Raw genomic sequence first — 24,636 nt, 5'->3', positions numbered from 1 at the left:
GTGATGGAAAAAAAAACAATGAACACCAATTCAGGGTGTCCCCTGCCTCGTGGCCGAAGTCAGCTAGGGTAGGCTCCAGCACCCCCGGGACCCTTGTGAAGATAAGCGGTTCAGAAAATGAATGAAAAAAAATCAACACTAAAATCCAATGAGGGCGGCCCGGTAGAGCGAGTGGTTAGCACTTCTGCCTCACAGTGGAAGATGTGGGTTCAAATCCAGGTTGGTCCACCTGTGTGGAGTTTGCGTGCTCTCACCGGGCGTGCGTGGGTTTTCTCCGGGTACTCCGGTTTCCTCCCACATTCCAAAGACGTGCATGGTAGGCTGATTAGACACTTAATATATAAATATATATATATATATATATATATATATATATATATATATATATATATATATATATATATATATATATATATATATATATATATATATATATATATATATATATATATATATATATATATATATATATATATAAAAACAGAGAGAGAGAGAGAGAGAGAGAGAGAGACACAGAGAGACAGGAGGATAAACCCTAATGAGAATAAAATGGTTCAGATTGGATTGGATAACTTTATTCATCCCGTATTCAGGAAATTTCATTCACACTAAACCGCAAGAGGGCTGACTAGGGCTGTGTTGATCATTTCAACATTGTCGGTAATTTATAAAAACAACTGAGAAGAGCTGAACAGAAATGGCACCGAAAAGACAATCATATTCTGCAGATTTCAAGGTGCAAATAGTGAAATATGCAGCCGAAAATGGTGATCAAGCACCAGTAAGAAAGCTTGGAGTTAGCGAGAAACTTGTAAGGGACTGGCGAAAAGCGGAGGTTACTCTTACTGAAATGAAGAAAACAAAAAAATGCTAATTGCGTCTACCTCCCGAGTTGGGGGTGTTGTTTAAAAGTGACAAGCAAGATAGAGATTTCATTGGATTTAGTAATTTAGAGTGAAACTGATAGTTTGGTAAACTTGTTAGCATGTTCTTTATGCTAGAGTTATTTGAAAAACTCTAAATATGTTACGTCATTACTGACATTACCAGGCATGTCAGTCATGTAACGCAGTGGTCTCAAACCGGTTCCACATAGGGCCGCAGTGGGTCCTGGTTTTTGTTCCAACCGATCCAGTGCCGACATTTTAACCAATCAGGTGTCTTTAAAATAAGTAGCACCTAACTCTAATTAACTGATTGCACTTGGAAAAGGTGTCCTTGTTGAGTTGGAATGAAAACCTGCACCCACTGCGGCCCTTTGAGGACCGGTTTGAGACCACTGATGTAACGTTAGTATAGCGTGTACTTATTCAGACTGTTGTTCTCTATTTTATTTTAATTTTAAATTGCCTTTCAAGATGATGTATGTTTTTGGTGGGGACGAGGGCTGGCAATGTCTCCCAGTGAGGGCAGAGAGCAGCTGGCGATCTTCTGGGCAGTGTTAATCACCCTCTGCATGGCTTTTTTGTCTGCGGCCGTGCTTCCAGCGTACCACACTGTGATGCAGTATGCCAGGATGCTCTCCACAGTCAGTGGCTCTATAGAAGGTTAACAGAAGCTTGGTGTCCATGTTCCTCCTCCTGAGTACCCTGAGGAATTGGAGTCATTTCTGGCTCTTCTTCACAAGTGCCGTGGTGTTAAAAATTGTGAAAAACAACTACTACATATAAAAAAAACCCTTAATGTTACTGTCAGGTTCATTAATAATTACCTTCGTCCGTAATTATCAATAACTGCAGGAAGACATCTTATTCAATTATTGACATTTAATTAAATAGAAATGGATACAACAGGTAAAAGCCTCCGGAGGGGAGCATTACAGCAAGTGTCCCTTACAACTTCCGAACGTCTCCTCGAATAGACGTTTTCGTCCCATTCTTATGGTCACAAGTTACAGAGTTGTTGATCATTCCATCACGTATGAGTAAAAACAACATCTGGGACTACAATAACAATCAAAGTATTTTACTAATAACAAAAACAGGGACTAGACCTAACAACATTTAGATTAGAGTAATTATACAACCTCCTTGACCTAAGAATCATATAATATAATCATAATCATATAATCGTTACATACAGAAAAACCCGAAGTGTACGGTTACATAACGATAACAATATTCTTGTTATTGTCCGAATAGCCCTGTCCTCGTCACCAAGGGCCCACCAAATCTCAAGGACCCAGATTGGGTGGATTGTTTGTATAACCATCCTGGAACAGGCTGTCTAGGTTAAAGATGACTTGGTGTGACCTCAACACTTTTGAAAAACAGAAAGAGAATGATTTAACAAAGTAATGAATTAATACAGAGAAAAGAAAGAGAATGATTTAATAAAGAAATGAATTAATATAACTATTATAATAGTAAAACAGAATAAACCCAACATTCCCCCGTTTTTATAATATGTATGTTATTAGTCATTTCTTAGTAATCACTAAATGGTAATGTCGGGTGACTGTGATTTTTCCCGCCTACTCCTTACTCCCATGGCTGGTCTGAAAGAGAAAAAACATAATTATATTCGTCCAATTGGTCCTCGGATTTACCGTACTCCTGGACCTCACTGCTTTCCCCAAACCGTCCCATAAGATACAACTCATGTACTTTAGAATTTGTAGGGGCCATTGCAGTAGTTATAAGTCGGCTTAGCCAGGAGCGCAAACAGGGGATACTACATCACCCACACAATGTTAGGATAGCGGTAATTGTGCCTATAGTCCAAATCTTTAGATTTTCCAAAGGTCTTATCCCACCAATCTGACAATGCGGACGTATCTACTCCAGAGTGCTCTTGCATATTGCGGTTCAGTGTTTGCAGGCCAGTAATGGCCCTGGTGAGAGATCCACTGGGTGACGCGTTGTTCGGTATGAAGGTGCAACATTGTTTTCCAAACATTGCACACACGCCCCCTGTTTCAAGGATCATATCCACCGCTATGCGATTCTGGAACGCCATCAGACTGGTAGCTGCCAGTTGTTCCTTCATGGCCACAAATCCCTGTTCAGTATAATTTCCAAGTTTTGAACATTGTAATGTAAGTAATTTATTCTATCCACATTTTTGTTTGGGGTGATTAGAAGGAAGATAGACTCCCAACCTGCTGCGATCTGATTAGCCAGCTTATACTCATCTGGTACGCCCCGGGGGATGCCAATCGCATCAATGTATGTTGGATCTCCTTCCCTCCATGCCTCTCGACGATGTCGGGAGGGTCGACCCTTCACCTCCGAATTATGAGCCGCCAATTGTATCTCCTCCACTGTGGATGGAAAAACAGACATCGGTAAGAGCAGTGAGACCAAAGTACCTAGTCCTGCCGCGTGTCGGCAGGAGTCGTATAATTTATCTACCACCCCGCCACCATAGGCCAGAACGTGGTATCAGGGGTGTAGTTTGTTTTAGAACGCCGGTACACCACGTCTCATTTATCGCCCCCAGCTTCAGACCATGCCCTGTAAGGTTTAAGCAGGTAAAATGATTAAACAGTGGAAAAATTGACTTCCTATTTACTGCGTAACAAGATAAACACTGTTTCAATATTTTTTTCTTTCTTGCCAAGTAGGACACGTTTTTTCATTTGTAAAAACACTTTTCCCCAAAAGAATGGTGATTGAGGGAGTTGTTAGACCCCATCGTATTTTCTCTTGTCTGGTAGGTTATCCTAATCCTTTGTAAGATGGTTTAGTCTCAATTGAAACCATATGGAGACGTCAAACCCAATATAAAAGAGTTCCCTATAGTTTTATGGTATTGCTTGCTGAGCAATAATCTTTTCAATTAATATTGGTGTTTCCCGTATTTTATTAAGTCAGAAAGTTTATCTTCCCCGTCCCCTCAATGTTTCAATTGAGACCACCCTTTTACCAAAGTAGCTCCACATAGTGCTTGCCTTCTTTACACTCCATTAACAGCGCCCAATTATCCCCCGTTTGGGAAATCCCTGTTTCAGAAATAAATTTCACAGGTTAATATGTCAGTCCAAGCTTTCCAATCTTGACCAATTTCTGCAACAAGGCTTTTCCCAATCTTCAATTTTTTTGCTGTTAATGTACCACACATATTTCCCACCATAGATTGCCCCTTTGTATGGCAACCGGGACGTCGCCGAGTCCAAATATATATTTTCATTTTGGAAATTTGATTTAGTAGGTAATGTTAATTAAATGTAAATGTGTATGTTTCTCGGTTTACCCTCCCGTAAGAAGGTGTATCCTCAATTGAAACGCCTCCGCCTTTTTCTCCAACTGGAGAAAACAACCCTACTGTGGAAAGGAATAGAATCTCAATAATTGTTTTCAACATGACTTTTTGTCTTTGTTTAGGGAGTTTTCCTCTTGAAACGTTTCAATTTAGACAACCTTCTTACTGTGGGAAAGGTGCATCCGTGTCCCCTTTCAGTAACAAGGACCCTCCCACTTTGCGTTGCTCCGATGTTTCTTCTTTTATGCTGCTTATCAGCATCCAGTCTTCAAGAATCACCGTCGCTTCGTCCGTTTCCTGTTGACAAGCAAAATCTCCCTCTGATAGTCTAAATTTGGTGTGTGCGTTTTTTTTTTTTTTTTTTTCTGATTGATTCGCCTCATCATCCAATTGTCTTTGTGTAGTGAATAATAACAATTTGTAAGGTCTACCAAACAGGACTTCATATAAGGTCCGCCAATTGTGGATGGTAGACAACTATTATATTAACAAAATGGGAGCCATTATCACTATAAATAGTTTCTGGAATTCCATATCGTGGAATGATATCCATATGATCTAATAAAAATAAAATAAAATCTATATGTATTTTTTGAAATGGATATGTGGGTATGCATATAGATTTAAACCCTAAGCCTTGTAGTGCCGTTGTAGCAAGGCCACCTCCCCCTTGTCGAGACATAGGTCTTCCCTTGACTCAAGCCCAAATTATTTTCTTTTATTGATAGATTATGTCTCGGTGGTCTGCCAATCAAAAAACACAAAAAGACAAACTATCATTCACGCTCACACTCATAAACAGAAGAATTTAGTGTGTTCAACCAGTCTAGCATCCATAATTTCATTTTGTGGGAGTAAACTGGAGTACCCGGAGAAAATCCACAAATTCTCGAGGACGCCATGAATACCCCACATTCCGGAAGGTCTGGATCCACCCCGCATTCATTAGTAGATCCTTTAATATACACACCCCCACTCTAGCCTTTTAACCGTTTGTAAAAAATTTCCTTCAAGTTTCACACAAAGTTATATCCTCTTTAATGCTATCAGTTTAGCTGTTTGTTCCCCGAATTGAGGTCGGAATAGTTTCACATCTAATGTTTTTATTTTTTACAGCCGCCATGACCTAATGGCCCCCTATCATGTTTTTGGAAAATCCCAATTCCCTCTAATAGCATGCCAATCACCTTTTAATGCGGCCATCCAATTTTGTTTCTACTTGTTTCAGGTGATAAGATAATCTCCCCCATTTGTAAAACAAATTCATCCACGCCTAATTTATACAACATGACGCCTATGGCCTTTATTACGTCGCCTTGACTCCAAATTCTATGAACCAAGATAACACGCCGAATTTGTAAGCGAATTTCCCCCATCCCATTTTGTTCATAGACAACCCATCTACCTAAAGCGTCACTTGTTTCAAAACATGAAAGGCCCCACTAGAATTCGTGCATCCAGCGCCAAATAGAGCCTATTTACACATTTGTCTCAAACTTGTTTTAGATATGGGGTCCCCAATTTCCCAAAATTTCCCAGAATTTATGTACTACCACATCCTGTCAAAAACCCAAAACGACTAACATAACCTGTTTCTAAGCCAGATTCTGGAATTTGGAGAATTTCTCCTTTCCCTCCCTTATCTAAGCTTGTTATTGTCACTCGTTATCACTGTAACATTCAGGCGTATTAACCCCATCGTTGCTAAAGTTCTAACCAATTTGCATGCCCTTAAAGCCGTAAAAGCAACGTTATTTGGTTGTATCAATTGACCAATGCTTATCCAATCCGTAATATCCTTAAAGTCATCAATATGACCTGTGACAAAGCATATTTCCTCCTGCCAGGACAACAGACAATGTTCTTTCAAGTGCACTTTGAAAAACATTCCATGTTACTCCATTCTTAGGGAAAATATGCTCATCCTAAACCAATTATTTTATTTACAATTCACCTAATTATTTGGATGAATGCCATGAATTTTATCATGCCACTATTGCATTGTAAATTTCCCATCTGATGTCGTTAATCAGCCAAATAATTCAATACCTACTATACTTTGTAAATCACCTCATATGATGTTTACTTAAGACACGAGTCATTTCCCATAGCCTGTTACCAAAACAAAAATCTACAACAATTAAATGAGACAAATCAACCTTTTGTTAGACAATTCCTAATTACAAACTTTAATGTTTTAAAAACCTTATCGTCACCAATATACCATAATATTGTAAATTTTGTCATCCTGGCCTTTTTTTCTTTTAAACAGCCAACCTCCTGGATTAAAGTATTTTGAATAATCAAAAAATTCTGAAATAGTATTAATATTATTTTATCCTCCAAAAGCTAGTTTCCTTTAACTAAGAGCCCTTTGAAATCCACAATTGCTCAAAAATGACTATTTTGGTCTATTTCCCAAATCCAAAGCTTTTTACCAAATCAACCTTTTACTGAACAGATTTTTCTATCCTCTTAATGCATTTCATTTTAAAACCCAAAATATCAATGCGAAAGCATTCGCATAACCTTGCATTTCTTGCAGCCCATGTATTGTTCTTATTCTGAAAAGTCCAAACAGAAAACGCAATTAGCCGTTAACTATGACCGCCACTCTTGCTGCGAAAACAGCATTGTTATCTTATGTTTACAAACCAGCTTTTTCCCTGTGCCCAAATACAACGCTTTTTAGAGAAGACAACCATTAAAACGTCAAATTAACCCCTCTTCCGATATTCAACTACATAACAATATTTTTCCAAGACCCCATATATCCAGAATATGTATGCTGCAAGCACAACAATATGGCAAAACCCCATTTTCTGCCCTCAAGTTTGCTTCAGCACCCCCAAGGCCAATTATTATTATTATAATGTCTTCACGGAAGGGATCACCAAATTTTAGTCGTTTACACGGTCCGAACGCTCCCGAAAGCCCAACACAGTTAAATCGTCTGCCCCGCGGCCCACATGTTTCACTCCCATCTAATCAGCAGCCGCTGCACCAGAAACGCTTCCCCCGCAGTTGACACATTTTTTGGCAAGTCTAGAGCATAATAAAAACACAGGTGACATTCCCTGCTAAACATTTAAATGATCATTTTGTATATATTCTTTTGTCTTTTTAAACACCATCTTCCCGCTAGCGGACGGGATCAAAAACCAAGCTGCAATAAGCCATCACATTGCTGTAAATTGACAGTACATATAGGTTATATTAACAAAGCACCACCAGCACTTGGAAATAACCATTCTAATTGTTGTTATACAAGCCCAAGCATCCCAAAATACCCAATTTAATTGTAATCACAAAACGTCATACCTGGATTAACCAAATCAAATACCAGTGTCCCCATTAATTTTCTAGCTCCCTTTATTTTTGTTAAACTTCCTCCGCGCCCGTCACCTATCTCGGTAAATATTTTCCCCGTCAGCCGAGGAGGCCCCGCTATTTTTTCCTTACCAAACAGTACTTTCCCGCCGCCACGGTCTTAAATATATCCCCGTTATCCGAGGGAGCCCCCACTATTTTCCCAAAATAGTATTTTTAACTTCTCCCCGGCCTTATTTCGCCATTAGTGTCTGTGGAACAAGCTGTTACACTTTTATCCACTCACATATTATTTATATATGTATATTACCTCCATTAGTGTCTGTGGATCAAGCTGTTACACTTTTATCCACTCACATATTATTTATATATGTATATTACCTCTATGCATTAGTGCATATATTATCCTGCATTTTATGCATTTTAAGCTGGCCAGCAAACCCATATTTATTTATCCATAAATATAGCTGTGTAATATTTTTAAAGCGCTTTGTCTTACCAATTTTTTCAAATCCTTACAAGTTAGACGTATTTTTTTGGATCGTCATCCAAACCCGCCTTACAACACGTTTTTCCCATATTTTACTTTTATTTTTTGTAGTGAGTTCGTGTGCCTCACACAGTTAACTCTATTATTTATTATTATTGTTAATATTATTATTATCTATTCGACTGTATCGACTGTATCTCCTAGGCCTTTCCTAATTTTACTGCAGAAACCACACAAACACCATACAACGTATATTCGTGCCTACCCTTTAGACACAGGACACTCCCCGGCCCCAATATTGTACCTCTAGTACAATATATTCGTGCCTACCCCTGAGACACAGGACACTTTCCAGCAAAGTGCCCCACCGTACCTGCCATTGACTAGTATAAACACAGGGTTTTATCGCCGTCACCCAGGACGCGAAACCAGCCCAACAATGGGCCTCACATACAATGTCCCTTTAACGCATTTGTAAACACCTTCACAACATGCAGACATTAATGTGGACTTACCCGAGATCCATCAGATGTCTCCCTCCAGCAGGAAAAGTCTTCAACCGCCGAGAATCCAGGCGCCCCCGTCGAAAAACTCCGGCCCACCAAGGGTTTTGAAGACGCCGTGCGCACGGTCACTTACCAGATGTCGAACAGCAGCGCCTGGGTTCTCGCTCCGGTATATTGACCTCCATGGCTCAGAAGGACCAAAATGTCAGGTTCATTAATAATTACCTTCGTCCGTAATTATCAATAACTGCAGGAAGACATCTTATTCAATTATTGACATTTAATTAAATAGAAATGGATACAACAGGTAAAAGCCTCCGGAGGGGAGCATTACAGCAAGTGTCCCTTACAACTTCCGAACGTCTCCTCGAATAGACGTTTTCGTCCCATTCTTATGGTCACAAGTTACAGAGTTGTTGATCATTCCATCACGTATGAGTAAAAACAACATCTGGGACTACAATAACAATCAAAGTATTTTACTAATAACAAAAACAGGGACTAGACCTAACAACATTTAGATTAGAGTAATTATACAACCTCCTTGACCTAAGAATCATATAATATAATCCTAATCATATAATCGTTACATACAGAAAAACCCGAAGTGTACGGTTACATAACGATAACAATATTCTTGTTATTGTCCGAATAGCCCTGTCCTCGTCACCAAGGGCCCACCAAATCTCAAGGACCCAGATTGGGTGGATTGTTTGTATAACCATCCTGGAACAGGCTGTCTAGGTTAAAGATGACTTGGTGTGACCTCAACACTTTTGAAAAACAGAAAGAGAATGATTTAACAAAGTAATGAATTAATACAGAGAAAAGAAAGAGAATGATTTAATAAATAAATGAATTAATATAACTATTATAATAGTAAAACAGAATAAACCCAACAGTTACTCTTTGATTGTTGTAGTCAATGCCAGTGTTTCCCTTTTTTTTAACTGCGTCACACATTTAAGAAAACTCAAGGCACACCACTGGCTGAAAATCTTCTCATTTAAAACCATGCCACCTGTATTAACATAATAATTTTTTTCTCATCAAAGTTTTATTGACAGTAATTAAATACCCCCCCTCCCACAAAAATATTCCAAAATCTATCTTTTGCATTGAAAAAAATCTCAAGGCACACTTCTAGCTAAAAATCCCATTTAAAACTGTTGGCTTTATTAACATTATAAAGTCTTTCTCATCAAAGTTTTATTGACAGAAATTAGAATACCAAAAAAAAAAAAAAAAATCGAAAATCTCTTTTTCACACCGATTTAACGTCATCAAAGTTGATAACACCGAACAGCTTTCAGTTTGGCTGAGTTTGACAATTATTTCATCATTTTTTTAACGTTATTTAATTTTTTTCTTTTACTCCCAATATTACACAAAAAGTAATGTGCTTACAGAGACTTTACATCACCAAAAGTTGATGCTCCTGAAACCAAACAACTTCCGGTTCACGAACCGTAAAAAAAGGAAAATTACTTAAATCTTGTAATATTACGACTTTTCCCTCCCAATACTACTTCAACCATCGGTCATTACGAAAAGAGCCATTTTATGCTCACACAGACTTAACGTTGACAAAAGTTGTAGCCCCCGGAAAACCAAAGAGCTACCAGTTTACTTTGCATAAAACTAAGCAACAAAATGAATGTAATCTCATAATATTAAGATTTGAATCTTGTTATCGTACAAAATATGATTTCATATTTCAATTTAACCTTGTAAAAGTTTGATTATAGTCTCTTAAAATTGAAATTTCTCTCTTGGGTTATTACGATGTATGACTTCTTATAATTTCCCGCGGCACAACTGATTATCGCTCATGGCACACTGGTTGGGAAACACTGGTCTGTGCTGTTATGTGTCTTCTGCTATCTTTCTGAACTGATGTATCCTCATTAGGGTCAGAGGGGGGGGGGGGGGTGCTGGGAGCCTATCCCAGCTGACTCTAAGTTAACGGCGAGGGACACCCTGATTCGGTGGCCAGCAGATCGCAGGGGACAAGGAAACTGACAACCATGCACACTCACACCCATATCTAGGGCACATTTAGAATGTCCAATCAGCCTAGCATGCATGTTTTTGGGATGTGGGCGGAAACTGGAATACCCGGAGGAAACCCATGCAGGACCGGGGAGAACACGAAAAGTCTACACTGGTGGACCGACCTGGATTTGAACCCAGGACCCTAGAACTGTGTTTCCGATGCGCTAACCACTCAAGCCGCTGGGCCGCCTTCAGGCTCCAGACAACACCCTTGAATTTTTCTTCTTCAAAATATTCATACATTGGACTTTCTTGCATGCTTTTTTGGGCTGTTTCAGTGTCATGTTGTCGGTTTTCCCACAACAATCCCATATTCGGTGCTGGGAGCCTATCCCAGCTGATTCCGGGTCAAAGGCGAGGGACACCCTGAATCGGTAGCCAGCCCATCGCAGGGCATGCATGTCTTTGGAATGTGGGAGGAAACCGGAGTTCCTGGAAGAAAACCCACACATGCCCAGAGTGAATATACATACAGGTTGACCGACCTGAATTTGAACCCAGGATCCCGTAACTGTGAGGCTGACACGCTAACCACTCATCTGCCAGGCCGACCTGATTACATACATGGTACAATAAAAACATGGATGCGATCTTACGTAGAAAGTAAAATAAAACTTTCAACCTATTGCGACAGACACATTTTAGTAGTTTGTGCTTGTTTTAAATCTTCGTTCAAAAGTAATGTACATATCCAAAAGGAACGGAAAAGGAAGTTAAAAATGCTAAGATTCTACTTTTTCCTCACACTAAGAACAAATGGCTATTTGTTCAAAATATTGCATAATTCATTCACTCTCCAAAGGTTACATTTTTATGCTGAACAAAAGCCTTGTCCTCCACCATATTTGAATAGTTGTACAATCCATGATTGAGCAGCTTTTTCATACAATAATGTGTTTTAGGCCCGAACATGACTAGGTTCCCTACCTCATATTATAGTAGTGCCAAAATTGATGAAACTGACATTAAAACAACAACAACAAAATGTAAAGTGCAGACATCTTAACTGCATTGAGCCTGTCTCCCATGCATCTCAAGCTCTGACACACCTTACATTTCTTTGTTTCCGGATAACCGTTTACAATTACTACAATTGTGCATTGTCGGTACAAAACTGTCCGTTTCATAGATCACATACCATATTTACTCACATATAAGCTGTGGGCGCGTATAAGCCGCACCCTGGAAATTGCCATTGATTTGAATTATTTTTGAATTTTACAATTTCTCGCATATATGCCGTGCCCCTGATTCCCAATTTTCACCTCCATATTCATTGTTTTAAAAGGGAGCACAAATGTGTTACTTTAAAGGGAAAATCTTAAGAAAAATCTTCATAAGTGGTATTTCTCAGATAGTGTATGAATCAAAAGCACAATATTAGGGTCAATATCATAAGTTAGTATGCCTGTCTTTGTAAATGTAAAATATCAAATCATTCAAATTGAAATAAGTCTATCTTGATGAGAACCCGATGATTTTTCATTAATTACAATTTTCTTACCAGAACTTTAAGATGTGGCGTCCAAATTGCTTCTAATGTGGAATTATCTATTTTTTTTTCTATGATTCATAATACTGTCAATATCATAAGGAAGTAAATATGCCTGTTTTTGTAAATGCAAAACATCAAATTATTCAATTTGAAAAAAGAAATAAGTCTATCTTGATTAGAACCTGATGCTCGTTGTGGCAGCCGTAATGCTCCTGCCAAAATATCTCAATTCTTTCGATGGTCATATTACTCCAATAGTTGTAACTTTCGAACAAGAGATATACGGGAAAAAAAATCAAGGTAGAATTTTGTTTTATTTGAAAATCAAGGCTACTCGCGTCTGGTGAAAAAAAATTTAGATGGCAGCACCCCAATCTCACTAAGATGGCTGCGCCCCACCTCTTTTTTTCATGAATTTCATTCATAAACGCCAAAATAATTTTTTTTTAGTGTTTAATCTGTTTGCGTCATGACGTCACAGGGCACGCAACGGCACAGTTTTGTCATGACGTCATCGTGTCACGGCGGCGTCAACTTGCAGTTTTTTTGCATGTCGTGTTTTTATGGGAATATAAGTCGTACCCTCAATTCAGTCATCTTTTTGTTGTCCGACAAAGGCGTCTTATATGCGAGTAAATACGGTAATAGATAAAGATGGAAAGTTGTAGAAAACCAATGCACATAAAAAATAAATCTCTATTTTTGGTTAACCATTTTAGGATTTTGCCGGTCATCTTAATACACAAAAGAAAAAATTGCACCTGAACCCTTGAGTTTTTCCCCCAAACATTTTTTTTCTTCTCATGCTGAAGTGTGTGCGTTAGATGGAAAAGTTTGGGAAAATACTGAGCGAGGAAGTGAAATGAAAGATAGAAAAGCAGTCATAATTCTTTACAGATTAAACTCATTGCAGAAATTATCTCTTCATTTGTGATTATTATTTATATTGATGTTACTGTAGACCAGAGGTAGGGAACCTATGGCTCGGGAGCCATATGTGGCTCTTTTAATGGGTGTATATGTCTCTCCGCAAACCTGTGTGGTAAAATATGGGAACCGCTGGTGAGAGACCTAAGTCCCGAACGCACCAATAGGAGCGTCGCGCCAGCGCTTTGGCGCCGAAACTGTCTCTAGCGCCTTATTAAATCAGAATTTTCTTCATTAGACTCTTCTGCATGCATCCTCTCATTGAAACTCATTGATTAGCAACAGTGAAATAATGTTCTCAAAAGAATTTAGACTTTTTTTTACTTTCAAAGTGGTGAAATTAATAATAAATGCTTACATTTTCATGTGTTTTTACTTTTAAATTCTGAATATGGCTCTCAAGGAAAAATGTTTGAAAACATTAATTGTTTATGGCTGTCTTCGTCAAAAAGGTTCCCGACCCCTGCTGTAGACGACCCGATGCAATGTTTGGTGTGAGCTCGGTATTTCCAACAGATGTGTGCGTGCGTTTTGGCACCGTGGAGTTTGTCCAAGCTGTGGATTGTTTCGTGTTTATTGGAAGGATGTTGAGATTTTTTTTTAGGTGTCTTAATTCTGGTGCAATGATAATCGTGTGACGCGAATCTGACTTGGAAGGATGTCGACATAGGTTTAAGTAAATAAGGTCTTTGGCAGTGCTTATTTGGGTGTCAAGAGTTAAAAATCAGTTGGTACTTGTTTTCAAAGAAAAACATTGACTGATCCCTTCTGTGAAAACAATATATCATTGACTTTAAACATTGCTGAAGCAAACCTGTGTTCAGAAAACAAAAAGGTTTTTGCTATGTGATTAGTTTGTGTTAAGTATATTCAAACTTCACCAACTTAATGCACAAGAGGCTATAGTTCCGTTTACACATTTATTAGTCATCAAAACCAAGCAAAAAAAGCATGCCTGAAAACCAGTAATCTCTCGAATATCACGGATACTGTACACCAGAAATGGTCGCAAAGTAGGATTATCCCAATTATTACTTCATACCATACTACATGTTTTCACGCCTATACAAAAATACAAGTACACAAGTACAATGATCAATAAGTTTATGTATTAAATATTACAGTTATAAGCATATGAAAAGACTGATGTGTTAATATCTAAATATAATGTATTTTTAAAACAAAATGAAATACTTTAAATACTGTAATCACAGTGAAAATAGTTCCTGGACAAAAGAAAGGGCGCCACAACGTTGATGAACTGTGACAATCCATCCTAAACATCTGCCCTCCATGCTAGTGAAAATTCAAAAGTGGTGTCTTTCCAATTCCTTTATGCATGCTTTTGTGGATGTCTAACAGCAAACCTGACAGTGTGCACAGGAAGGGAGAGCTAAAAGCTTCCTGTGCCGCCATCTTGGATGCTTTTGAAAAGTGGCTCTTATACTGCGTTTTCGCCGAAACTAGTGCAGGTTTTTCAATTTCGCTATCCTGCTTGAAATGAAAAAAATGGGAGAAAAGTAAATGAATGAACATTGGTCTTGGTTGTTATGACCACGTTGCGTAGCGCGACGCGATCGGGGGAAGGTTTACCCAGATGCGGAGACGGCGAAAGAAAAGGGAGGCCGTTCCGTTGCATTTGATCCTTGATTTAATTAACTGGCAAAAACGTAACATAAACAACTTGGGCTTGAAACAACTTACTATGACAGAACTGAAACATGATCTCCCACGATGCAGCGTGGCGTCAAGTGACGTAAGCAATGACAACGAGGTACAACTCAGGGGAACAAATCCGTCGATCCGACAACGATCAACACAACTCATAATCCTTAAATAGCCAAGGAAAAGATAATCAGATAATTGCAACAGCTGATAACAATCATGACATCACGCCAGGAGGGGCAACCGAGCCACTCCTGACATTGGTACTTATTTCTTTTGCTCTTGTGTTGCCTTCCTCGCTTCTGTCTTTTGCCATTGTCGTCATTTCTCCTAACCAAGTCATGCCCCACCCCCATAGACCAGTATGCGAGAAAAAAGGGAGAGCTTTACCGTCTCTGTTTTAACTGCGAGATGAGCTGGGGTAACCACAAGATTTGGGGGGCTCCTGCACATGCTAGGCTTGGGTCAGTTTATGGGTGTTTTATATAAACCCTAACATTTTCGTGACTGAAGGATCTGAAGATATGAGAATATTCACCGAAATGTTTGATGGCCACTATTTCAATTGAAATTTGCCAGTTGCAGATGATTCAAGTTTAAGCATTTTTGTTCATGGTATTATGTGCATTTATGGTACCCACTCAGCCTTTCCTTTTTGGACAGAAGAATTTGGTTATGTAGATATATTTTATAAAATCTGGAAGATGTTTGACATTTTAGTTTCCTTTGAAGTTAAGAAGAAAAATCTATTTCAATTCTGAACCAATTTTAAACTGTAATTATTTGTTTTATACCTGTTGCAGAATGTCCTGGCTAAGGCTCTGTACGACAATGCTGCGGAATCCCCAGATGAGCTATCCTTCCGTAAGGGAGACATTCTGACCGTGTTGGAACGAGACGCACAAGGACTAGATGGCTGGTGGCTCTGTTCACTTCACGGTCGCCAAGGCATTGTCCCCGCCAACCGTCTTAAAATCCTTATGGGCATGTATGATAGACAGCAAAATCATGGACCTCCTTGCATTACCGAGCCAACTTCAGCCTATTCGACTTCCCAGATGACGAGACCTATTCCACAAAGTGGTTCTACACTTTATTCCAGTTCCACATCAGAGTCTGTCTACATGATTCCTCCTTCGCATGCGACAAAGCCAAGCCCACAAAGTCTGTACCACATTCCTTCTGGCCAGTGTTTACCTCCTCGTAATGTCAAGCCAGAATTCAACATTAAGGTCCCAGCATTAGCACAAATTCAGTCTGAAATATCTGGGGAGGATGTATACCAAGTGCCACCTTTAAGTGTTGAGCAAAACCCAGGCCTTCCCCAGGCATCTTATTCTGCTGTACCAGCCAGTGGAAAGGATGTGTACCAGGTTCCCCCATCTCTTGAAAAGAAGATCTGGGAGAATAGCGCTCCACTTGGTAAGGTAAGCGAGAAACTGTCTAATTGAGTTTGGTATAGTGAAGTAGAGACAGATAAACCAATTTGCAGGAGGCAATGCAATACGAGATTACTAATGGTCTTTTAATAAAATATTCTTCAATATCACATTGCACAAAACTTCCATATCGATTCTTAATCTGTTTGAAACGATAACAGTCAGCCACAGTGTCTTGCCAAAATAACTGCACAGAGTTTGCCAAAATCTGAGCATGTTGACCTTGTCTCATCTCATTTTCTGCACCGCTTCATCTTCTTTAGGGTCACGGGGGGTGCTGGAGTCTATCCCAGCCGACTCTGGGCCAGCCAATCGCAGGTCACAAGGAGACAGACAACCATGCACACTCACAACCATATCTAGGGGCAATTTAGAGTGTCCAATCAGCCTACCATGCATGTTTTTGGAATGTGGGAGGATATCAGAGTACCCAAAGGAAACCCACGCAAGCAAACTCCACACTGGTGGATGAAACTTGGATTTGAACCCAGGACCTTAGAGCTGTGAAGCCGACACGCTAAGCACCTGCTTCACCAGGCCACCCTGACCAACTTGTGATCCTTCTAAAGAATCTTGCTGGGACAGTCGAAGGCACTGTTTCCCACCTCAAGTCCCCTATAAAGTTTTACTACATAAAGAAAGAGTGAGATAAATTTAATAGGAAACAGCTTTACCAGACTGCAGAAATGGGGAGAGCTCAAACAGCCTGAACCGCTTACAGTTTGTTGTCCTTGCAGTTCTCATCGAATGACCAGTGAGTGAGTCTTAAATAGAGGTAAAACTGACAGTTGTCACCAGGACTTTGGACAGATACGTTTCAGTCATTTGCAGGGCAAAAAGTAATTGACCAGTGACGGGCAGTTGAGTGTTTGTGCTGACATGTCAACTCAATCACAAGACTAAGATTGATTAATCAGTCAGACTGTTGAGTGTTTATGCTGACATCTCAGCTATTCACAGCCTGTATGAGCTGTACGATGCTTTTATACTGACAAAAACTAATATAATCTTACACAGTCATTCCTCTACTTACAAAATTAATTGGTTCCAGAACTTTTTTGAACTTGAATTCTTCGTAAGTAGAGCAGTACTTTATATGTACATTCTGTAATTGGTTCCACGGTCCTCAAAAACTACCAGCTAAACCGTTTGAATTATGATCTAAGTGTTCCACTTTTCTATAAAATGTGTGAGAAACGGACAAAAATTAAAGAAAATGATAAGAAAATTATTTAGTATTAATAATATTAATAAAATATAAAAATGAATAACAAGCCTGCAAAAACATGTTCTATCCATGCAGTAGTACAGTACAGTTAGTAGTAACATTTTAGCAGACAAACACATGCACATAAACACACATCTAAAGAACTCCAAAATACAAACTCAAAACAGCTTAGCATTAAATCGAACTCCCAAGGACTAACAATTATCATCGTTCAGTCCAGAGAAGCCCATGCCCATGAGTAGTCGCTTTTAATGCTTTCTTCTGCTTCAATACTGTGGCGTAGCGATGCTCGTCAGTGGGTAACGGACGCTTGTATTGCCTTGCAATAAAAACCAACCACATGCCACTTTCTTCCCTTCTGTTTATAGATGAATAACAGGACCCGCTCATTCATTTAATTTGCACCAATAATTTTGAATAAAGAACTGTGTCATGATGAACTTTTGAGTTTTTGTTCTGCGAGGTTCCAACTGGAAGTAAATTGGCTGCATCAAATGTTACCAGTTAACAGGACAACTCCAAAGTAAAATAACGGATACAGGAAATGCATTTACTTTCAAGGGGAGTTCATAATCTTTTCAGATGTTGGGCCATGTCAAAAGGTTTCGTACCTAGAGGCATTCTTAAATAAAGGTACAACTGTATATTTATTCAATAAATGCACAGTAATGGGCCCTAGTGGGCAAGTGGTTAGCACATAAACTTCACAGTTCTCAGGTTGAGGGTTCAATCTCAGGTGGTTCCACACTGTGTGGAGTTTGGATGTTCTCCCCAGGCTTGCGTCGGTTAGGGTTACACCAAATTCATCTTTTACACAGAATATAATTACAGTGCATCAAAAACAAATGATTATAACAATAATTAAGCACAAAACCATCTCATTATGCCTCATTCAATTCATTCAAAAACGTTTCCCATCTTAATATCCGAACATTTAAATATGTAAACTTAAGTGCAATCACATTTGTAAATGTTATTGCACAAGAAGGTTTAAATTAAGTGTTACGTAAGTTTAAAACTTTTTAAAAGTGTGTTTAGATAGAAATCTAAGTTAATTTAAGTTAAATTTAAAGTTTAGGTTACGAGTGCATCCGTTAAGTCTCTCTTTCTCCCATCCGCCAACTCCCCGTTGTATTGAATAATGCCCCATTTTATTATCAAACACCATAACCACTAGTTATTGGTTACTCTGTTAGTACAACCAATAAAAATGTTTTTCCAGTGTGATATCCTGTTTTTTGGTGGTTATTTTCAGAGGGTGGGAACAAATTCATTTGTCTTTAGTTAATTTCTAAGGGAAACAATGACTTGAAATATACAAGTGAATCAACATACGAGCTCAATCCCGGAATGCATTTAGCTCGTATCTAAAGGTGTGACTGTATAATCTAGACCCCAAATGAAAATCAACCCCCCCGCCGACACATACTTTTTTAGTCTTATTTCATTGCAAAAAACACTGTCTTACATTCGGGCCAAAATTGTAGTTTTAATTATTTAATTTCATGTGTGGTGGTGTGCTTGATTCTGTTTCCATCAGTGATATGTTCGTCAGTGCTACTTGATGTCAAGATGATAAATAATAACAATTTTACATATTTTTTACATACATTTATCATACATTTTTTTATGTTTGGGGGAGAATTTAAGAAACCTAAAATTGTCAAACCAGTGCTTTTTAAATAGTGGGTCATGATCTTTTCTGAACATGTATTTCATTCATTCATTCATCTTCCATACCGCGCATCCTCAAAAGGGTTGCGGGGGTTGCCGGAGCCTAACCCAGCTGACTTCGGGCGTAAAGGCAGACCACTCTAGGGAGTGGTCGCCAGTCAGCTGTAGGACACAGAGACAAGTGACCATCCGTGCTTACATTCATATGCCACCAGTGGGAATCGAACCCTTGTATGCCTGCACCGATGTCAGGCGAGTGAACCTCTACACAACGAGGCGGCATGGGAACATGCGTTTTGTTTATAAATTTGACTGTACGTGATTTTGTAACCAGATCCACTACAATTAGTGTTACTCCCGTGGGTATTGCGAATGCCTTTTTGAACCTGCTTTTTAAATTTTTTATATTATTATATTTTATACATATTATTATATTATATTATATTTTATACATGAGGCATTACACTCCATAAAAATTAGAACTGAGGAATCTTAACAGGAACAAATTGGGAAGTTTCTCCATTATTACTGTCATAAGTATATATGAAAAGACTAATGTATTAATATCTATAAATATATACTTTCTATAAAAATATGGTAATTACTATAAATACTGTACTCACAGCGAAAGTAGTTCCTCCCCGCTTGATATAAATCCAAAATAACAGGTTTAAGGGAGTTATAACCCAAGTTCATTATTTGGGGATGAAGCCGTTTAAGAACTAGTCCTTAGTGAGGGGTTTCGTTATCCAGGCTTTCCTGTTGCTCATCCAGTAGATAGGCATCAAGGCTTTGTTCTTATTTTTTAAAGCATGAGGATGGTCAAACTTGTAGATTAGGGCTGGCTTTATCATGAAGCAACCAGCAGAATTTCTCCCCATGATGATCGTCAGGCAATCGATCCTTTTGAACCTTTAACCTTGGCACTTTACGTTCAGCTGTGAATAAGAATGTCCACAAAGGCATCCTCTTACAAAAAAGGCCAGTCTCATCCATATTAAAAACTCCGGAAGATAACCATTTTCCTGAATTATTTGAGGGAACTCTTCCTCGATGTACCGTTTCGCTGACTTTTGATCTGCCGAGGAGGTCTCCTCATACAGCGAAACGCTTGGGAGACCATACCTCTTCTTAAACTTTTCAAACCAGCCCATGCTTGCAATAAAACAACAAAGCTCACTAGCAGCACCAGTATGAGGTTGAGGTTCATCTTCAATGTCTTCATCTGGAGTTCAGCTATTGTCTTTGCTTTGGTCCTAATCATGTTGATATCCAGAGGTATCTTCTCCCTAAAGTCTTGAGATCCAGACTGGTAGGGCATGCTCCATTTTAATGATGATTTTATTTTATTCGTAGTGGTTACCACTTGCTTGGTGTCCTTGCAAAAAGAAATCATTGCCATTTTCCGAATGCGCCTTCTTCGTTCTTGATGAAACACCTGATAGATTCATTTATGATGCCCCAGACGATGCAGGGGGCATTTTTAACGGTTATTCAAAATCCAGGGTGGCCATGTGGAGCAAGTGGTTAGCACATCGGCCTCACAGCTCTGGGATCTTTGGTTAAAATCCAGGTCACGTCCACCTGTATGCTGTTTTTCCAAATACATGCATGATTGGACACTCTAAATTCCCCCCAGATATGAGTGTGAGTGTGCATGGTTGTCCATCTCCTTGTGCCCTGCGATCGGTTGGCCACCGATTCAGAGTGTCTGCCGCCTCTGGCCTGGAGACAGCTGGGATTGGCTCCAGAAATGAGATGGGATGAGATTCAAAATCCAAACAATGCTTAAATAGGTTCGACGTGGTCTTTGCATGCAAGATGCGAAATGTAATGTAAAAAGAAAAGAGGAAAAGGCAAGACAACTTCCTTCTCGGCTTTTTGTATTATTCGACGCCTCGTTCTTCTATGGTGAAATTTCGCTTCTCTTTCTGAGCCGAGTGCCAACTATCTCAGCACCGAAGAAGTGGTGCCCTGACTTCTGCCCCTTTCCATCTCCTGTCTTCTGCTTGTGAATTTGAGCGGGAATTTTAAACTGAACTTTTGTTCAATACTGAATATAAAAAATCCAATGTTCTGAAGCCGCGAATTGTTGAAGGATCGAAGTGCTCCGGTTTCCTTCCACATTGCAAAAACATAAATAGTAGGCTGGTTGAGCACACAAAATTGCCATCTTATTTCCTCATTAGATTCGACTGCACTGTAAACTGGATTAATTCGGTTACACGAGTGCATTGTGAATCATTCGAGTTACAAGTTCTGACAAATGATTCGTCTTGTGCGACTTTGGCGTAACAATCGATTTGGAATCGTTTGCATCCTATCATTTCCGGGGTTTTTCGAAAGGAAGTAGTAGTACACAGCACTGCTAAGTCTTATCAATATGCCTGCTTAGGATAACCGCAAAATGGATGGCAATTTGGATTTAACTTTTAATAAGAAACCCAGCACATTGCAGAGGTTTATTGGTTCGTATTTGACAAAATATGCCATGTTGAAGCAGTCTCCAAAAGGACCGGCATTTGCAAATTGGACAACTTGCAAGTGCAACCTAAGCGTGACACAGGGTGGAATTACTGTTGTTAAAAACGCATATAAAAGGATCCAAACACAAGGATAAACATAATTTTTTCATTATGATGTTCTTTTTCAATAGTTTGCAAAAACAATATTTCAATTGATGTAAAAACATGATAATAAAGGTTTGATTTAAAATTGTCATAAGTTATTATTTTTTTACATTTCAAATCGATTTTGCGTGAATCGCATTCACTCCGGACAACCTCCGGAAATGGAACAAGGGTACTCCTGAAATGCGGTTGACGGAGGTCTGCAGCTCTATATAGACATTATCAGACATGATCCTTTGTGTGTTTTTTTTCTTTAATTTGTATTCCTCTTCTCACAATTTTTCTTAAGGGAGGTACTGCTACTCAAAAAGACTCAGTCCATGCATATGATACAGTGAAGAAGGACAATGATAAGTATGGCAGGCATCCATTTTCAACTCAGCAGGATGTATATGATGTGCCTCCCATCCGTGACAAATACAACACTCAGGTTAGTGAGCAGTATTTAACGTGCCTTGCAGTCAGGGTGGAGGCGGGGCAAATAAAGCCAAGTCGGGAGAAGAAAGGTATCAAAATATAAAGCAAATTTATAATTAAGTTTAGTGTAAGGTTAGATTACATTTATTTTTGAGTGTCTGCATCGTAATCCAAATTCATTTAAATTTGTTTGTGTTATGTTACGAGCATGTTAACATGAAGTTAGGGTGGAGGCGGGGCAAATAAAGCCAAGCCCCGGAGAAGAAGGGTATCGAAATAGAAAACTGAATTAGAATTAAGTTTAGTGTAAGGTTAGATTCAATTTACTTTTGAGTGTCTGCACCATAATCCAAGTTCATTTAAAATGGCTTATGTTATGTTACGAGCGCGTTGCCACGCAAAAACCCATGTACAAAAATTACAAATGCAATATATTTGGCGAATCGTCCGATCACGGGGCCATATAGGCTATTTGACCGGTTACCGGCTAAATACCCCCTCGGACTATTTGACCGGTTACCGGCTAAGGAGCCACTGCCATGGAATTATTGACAGTAAAACGAGCGTAAAAGGACCCAAACACAAAGATGAACTTATTTTCATTATGCTATACTTTTTCAATAGTTAGCAAAAACACTACTTCAATTATTTTAAAATCATGATAATAACAGTTTGATTTGAATTGTCCTATGTTATTTTTTTTACATTTTATATCGATTTTGCATGAATTTGCATTGAATTAATAACACCGGAAAACTCTGGAAATGGGACAAGAGTACTCCTGTAATGGTTTCAACAGAGGTTGACAGCTCTGGGTTCCTCACCTCAGACCAGTATGCCATGGGTGACCAGGGGCACAAAATCCCAGACAAGATAGCTCTGAGGATCACTGGGACACACAAACCTCACCATCACGATGGGTGAAGACTCATCGGGGGTGAATCAATCAATTTGTTTATTTATGTTGACATTCACCTGGGGTTGCCCGTAGAGAGAAAATTAACTTTTTGTTATTGCAGCCATGTTAATTCTTTATGTATGTATAAGTGTATTTGTAGTATATTGCTGTCAAGAAAACTATGAACAGTATATTTATAAATGCATTTGTTTATTAGGGAATGTTCATCAGAACCCTGTAAAATTACAATTTAATAATGCTGATTTGAACAATTATTCAAATACATATTTTCTCTTTTTATTTCTAGGTTTATGATTTCCCACCCACAGTCAGTAAAAATATTTCTGTCACTCATCTTACAAAAGAGGAGACCTATGATGTGCCCTCTCATTTGACTAAAGAGAAACTCCAAGATCCTACACTTCCTAGCCAGTACATGGTTAGTAGTCTAAATGAAGACCACAAGGCCAATTCTGAGGAAGTATATGACATCCCACCCCCTACATTAGCCAAAAAACATGGCAAAAGACAAAAAGCTACCAATCTGGCTCAGGAGATATACAGCTTTTCAGCTGGTGGTGAACCTACTATGGATGTGTATGACATCCCAAGAGAGCAAGAAGAGCGGGAATGCGCAAATATCTATGATGTACCACCACAGGTAGGTGATAGACTTGCATAAGCAGATGTAAATTGCAACCATTTTAGATGCTTATTATGTTTAAGCTTTATGAATACATTTACTTTGTTCTTCTTTGTGTGAGATCTCGAAAACACATGTGTTTCAGGTTGTCCGTGATGCCCCGTTCCCAAGTGAAGACAGGACTAAACCTTTCAAGCGACACTCTGCTTCGAGCACCGGGAGCACATTAAGCAACAGCTCTTCTTCATCCTTGGATTTGCTTCCCATCACTGACAATGAGAGGTACATGTCATCTTCTGCCCCTGGTTTATTTCCTGGAAAGCCCCTCCTGTTAGACCTGGATCCAGCCATGGAGCGGCTTTCCCGCCTTCACCAAGCCGTTGAACAAAGCATCTCCATAATGATGTCGTTCGTCACAAGCAACTGGCGTAGTCCGGAAAATTTAGAGACTAATCTCCCAGCTATTCGCCAAGCTGCCGATCGGGTGGGCATTACTCTCAGAGATTTTTTGGAATTTTCCCGGGGTGCGGTGACAAACGCCAGCCAGGCAACCGACCGCTCTCTACAGACCAAACTAGGGCGACAGGTGGGCAAATTGGAGGAAGTCTTTAAGAGTTTAATTACACAGACTCAGAGTTTAGATGCCATTTCTTGGTTACATACAGAACTTGCCAAACCACAACAAAGTGATGCTTTAGACCAGCTAATAATGACAGTCCGTGGAATCCCAGATGATGCCAAACAGCTTACTTCTTTTCTGCACGGCAATGCCTCATTGCTTTTCAAACGGAGTCACCAGCAGTTACCGCTTCCTCCATTGCCAGGAGTGAATAGCTTGGAGAGTGTGAGTTATCCACAAGGAGAAAGGAAGAACATTCAGTCACGGCCGTTACCCTTACCACCAAAGTTTGCCGCTGCAGACCAAGGAAGTGAAGAGGGTCTCTATGAGACCACCGAAGAGGGATGGATGGAGGACTATGACTATGTCCATTTGCAGGTATTCTTCATCATTCAACTCTGGCTTTAATATCCATCC

At 39.3% G+C, this 24,636-nt stretch overlaps 1 protein-coding gene across 6 annotated transcripts in view; it reads left to right on the top strand.

Moving 5' to 3' along the window:
• Positions 1-24,636, top strand: part of bcar1 (BCAR1 scaffold protein, Cas family member) — a 31,220-nt gene that overhangs the window by 4,255 nt on the left and 2,329 nt on the right. For all 6 annotated transcript variants that reach the window (XM_077742736.1, XM_077742734.1, XM_077742733.1 and 3 more), the window contains 4 exons: positions 15,475-16,098; positions 21,932-22,072; positions 23,265-23,618; positions 23,746-24,597. In XM_077742736.1, the coding sequence (XP_077598862.1) occupies positions 15,475-16,098; positions 21,932-22,072; positions 23,265-23,618; positions 23,746-24,597 (1,971 nt within the window). The remainder of the gene's footprint in view (positions 1-15,474; positions 16,099-21,931; positions 22,073-23,264; positions 23,619-23,745; positions 24,598-24,636) is intronic.

This window comes from Stigmatopora nigra, chromosome 2 (genome assembly GCF_051989575.1).
Source record: "Stigmatopora nigra isolate UIUO_SnigA chromosome 2, RoL_Snig_1.1, whole genome shotgun sequence".
In the NCBI taxonomy this organism is placed as follows: Eukaryota; Metazoa; Chordata; class Actinopteri; order Syngnathiformes; family Syngnathidae; genus Stigmatopora; species Stigmatopora nigra.
Note: the sequence above shows the minus strand (reverse complement) of the source record. Positions and strands in the feature narration are given on the sequence as shown.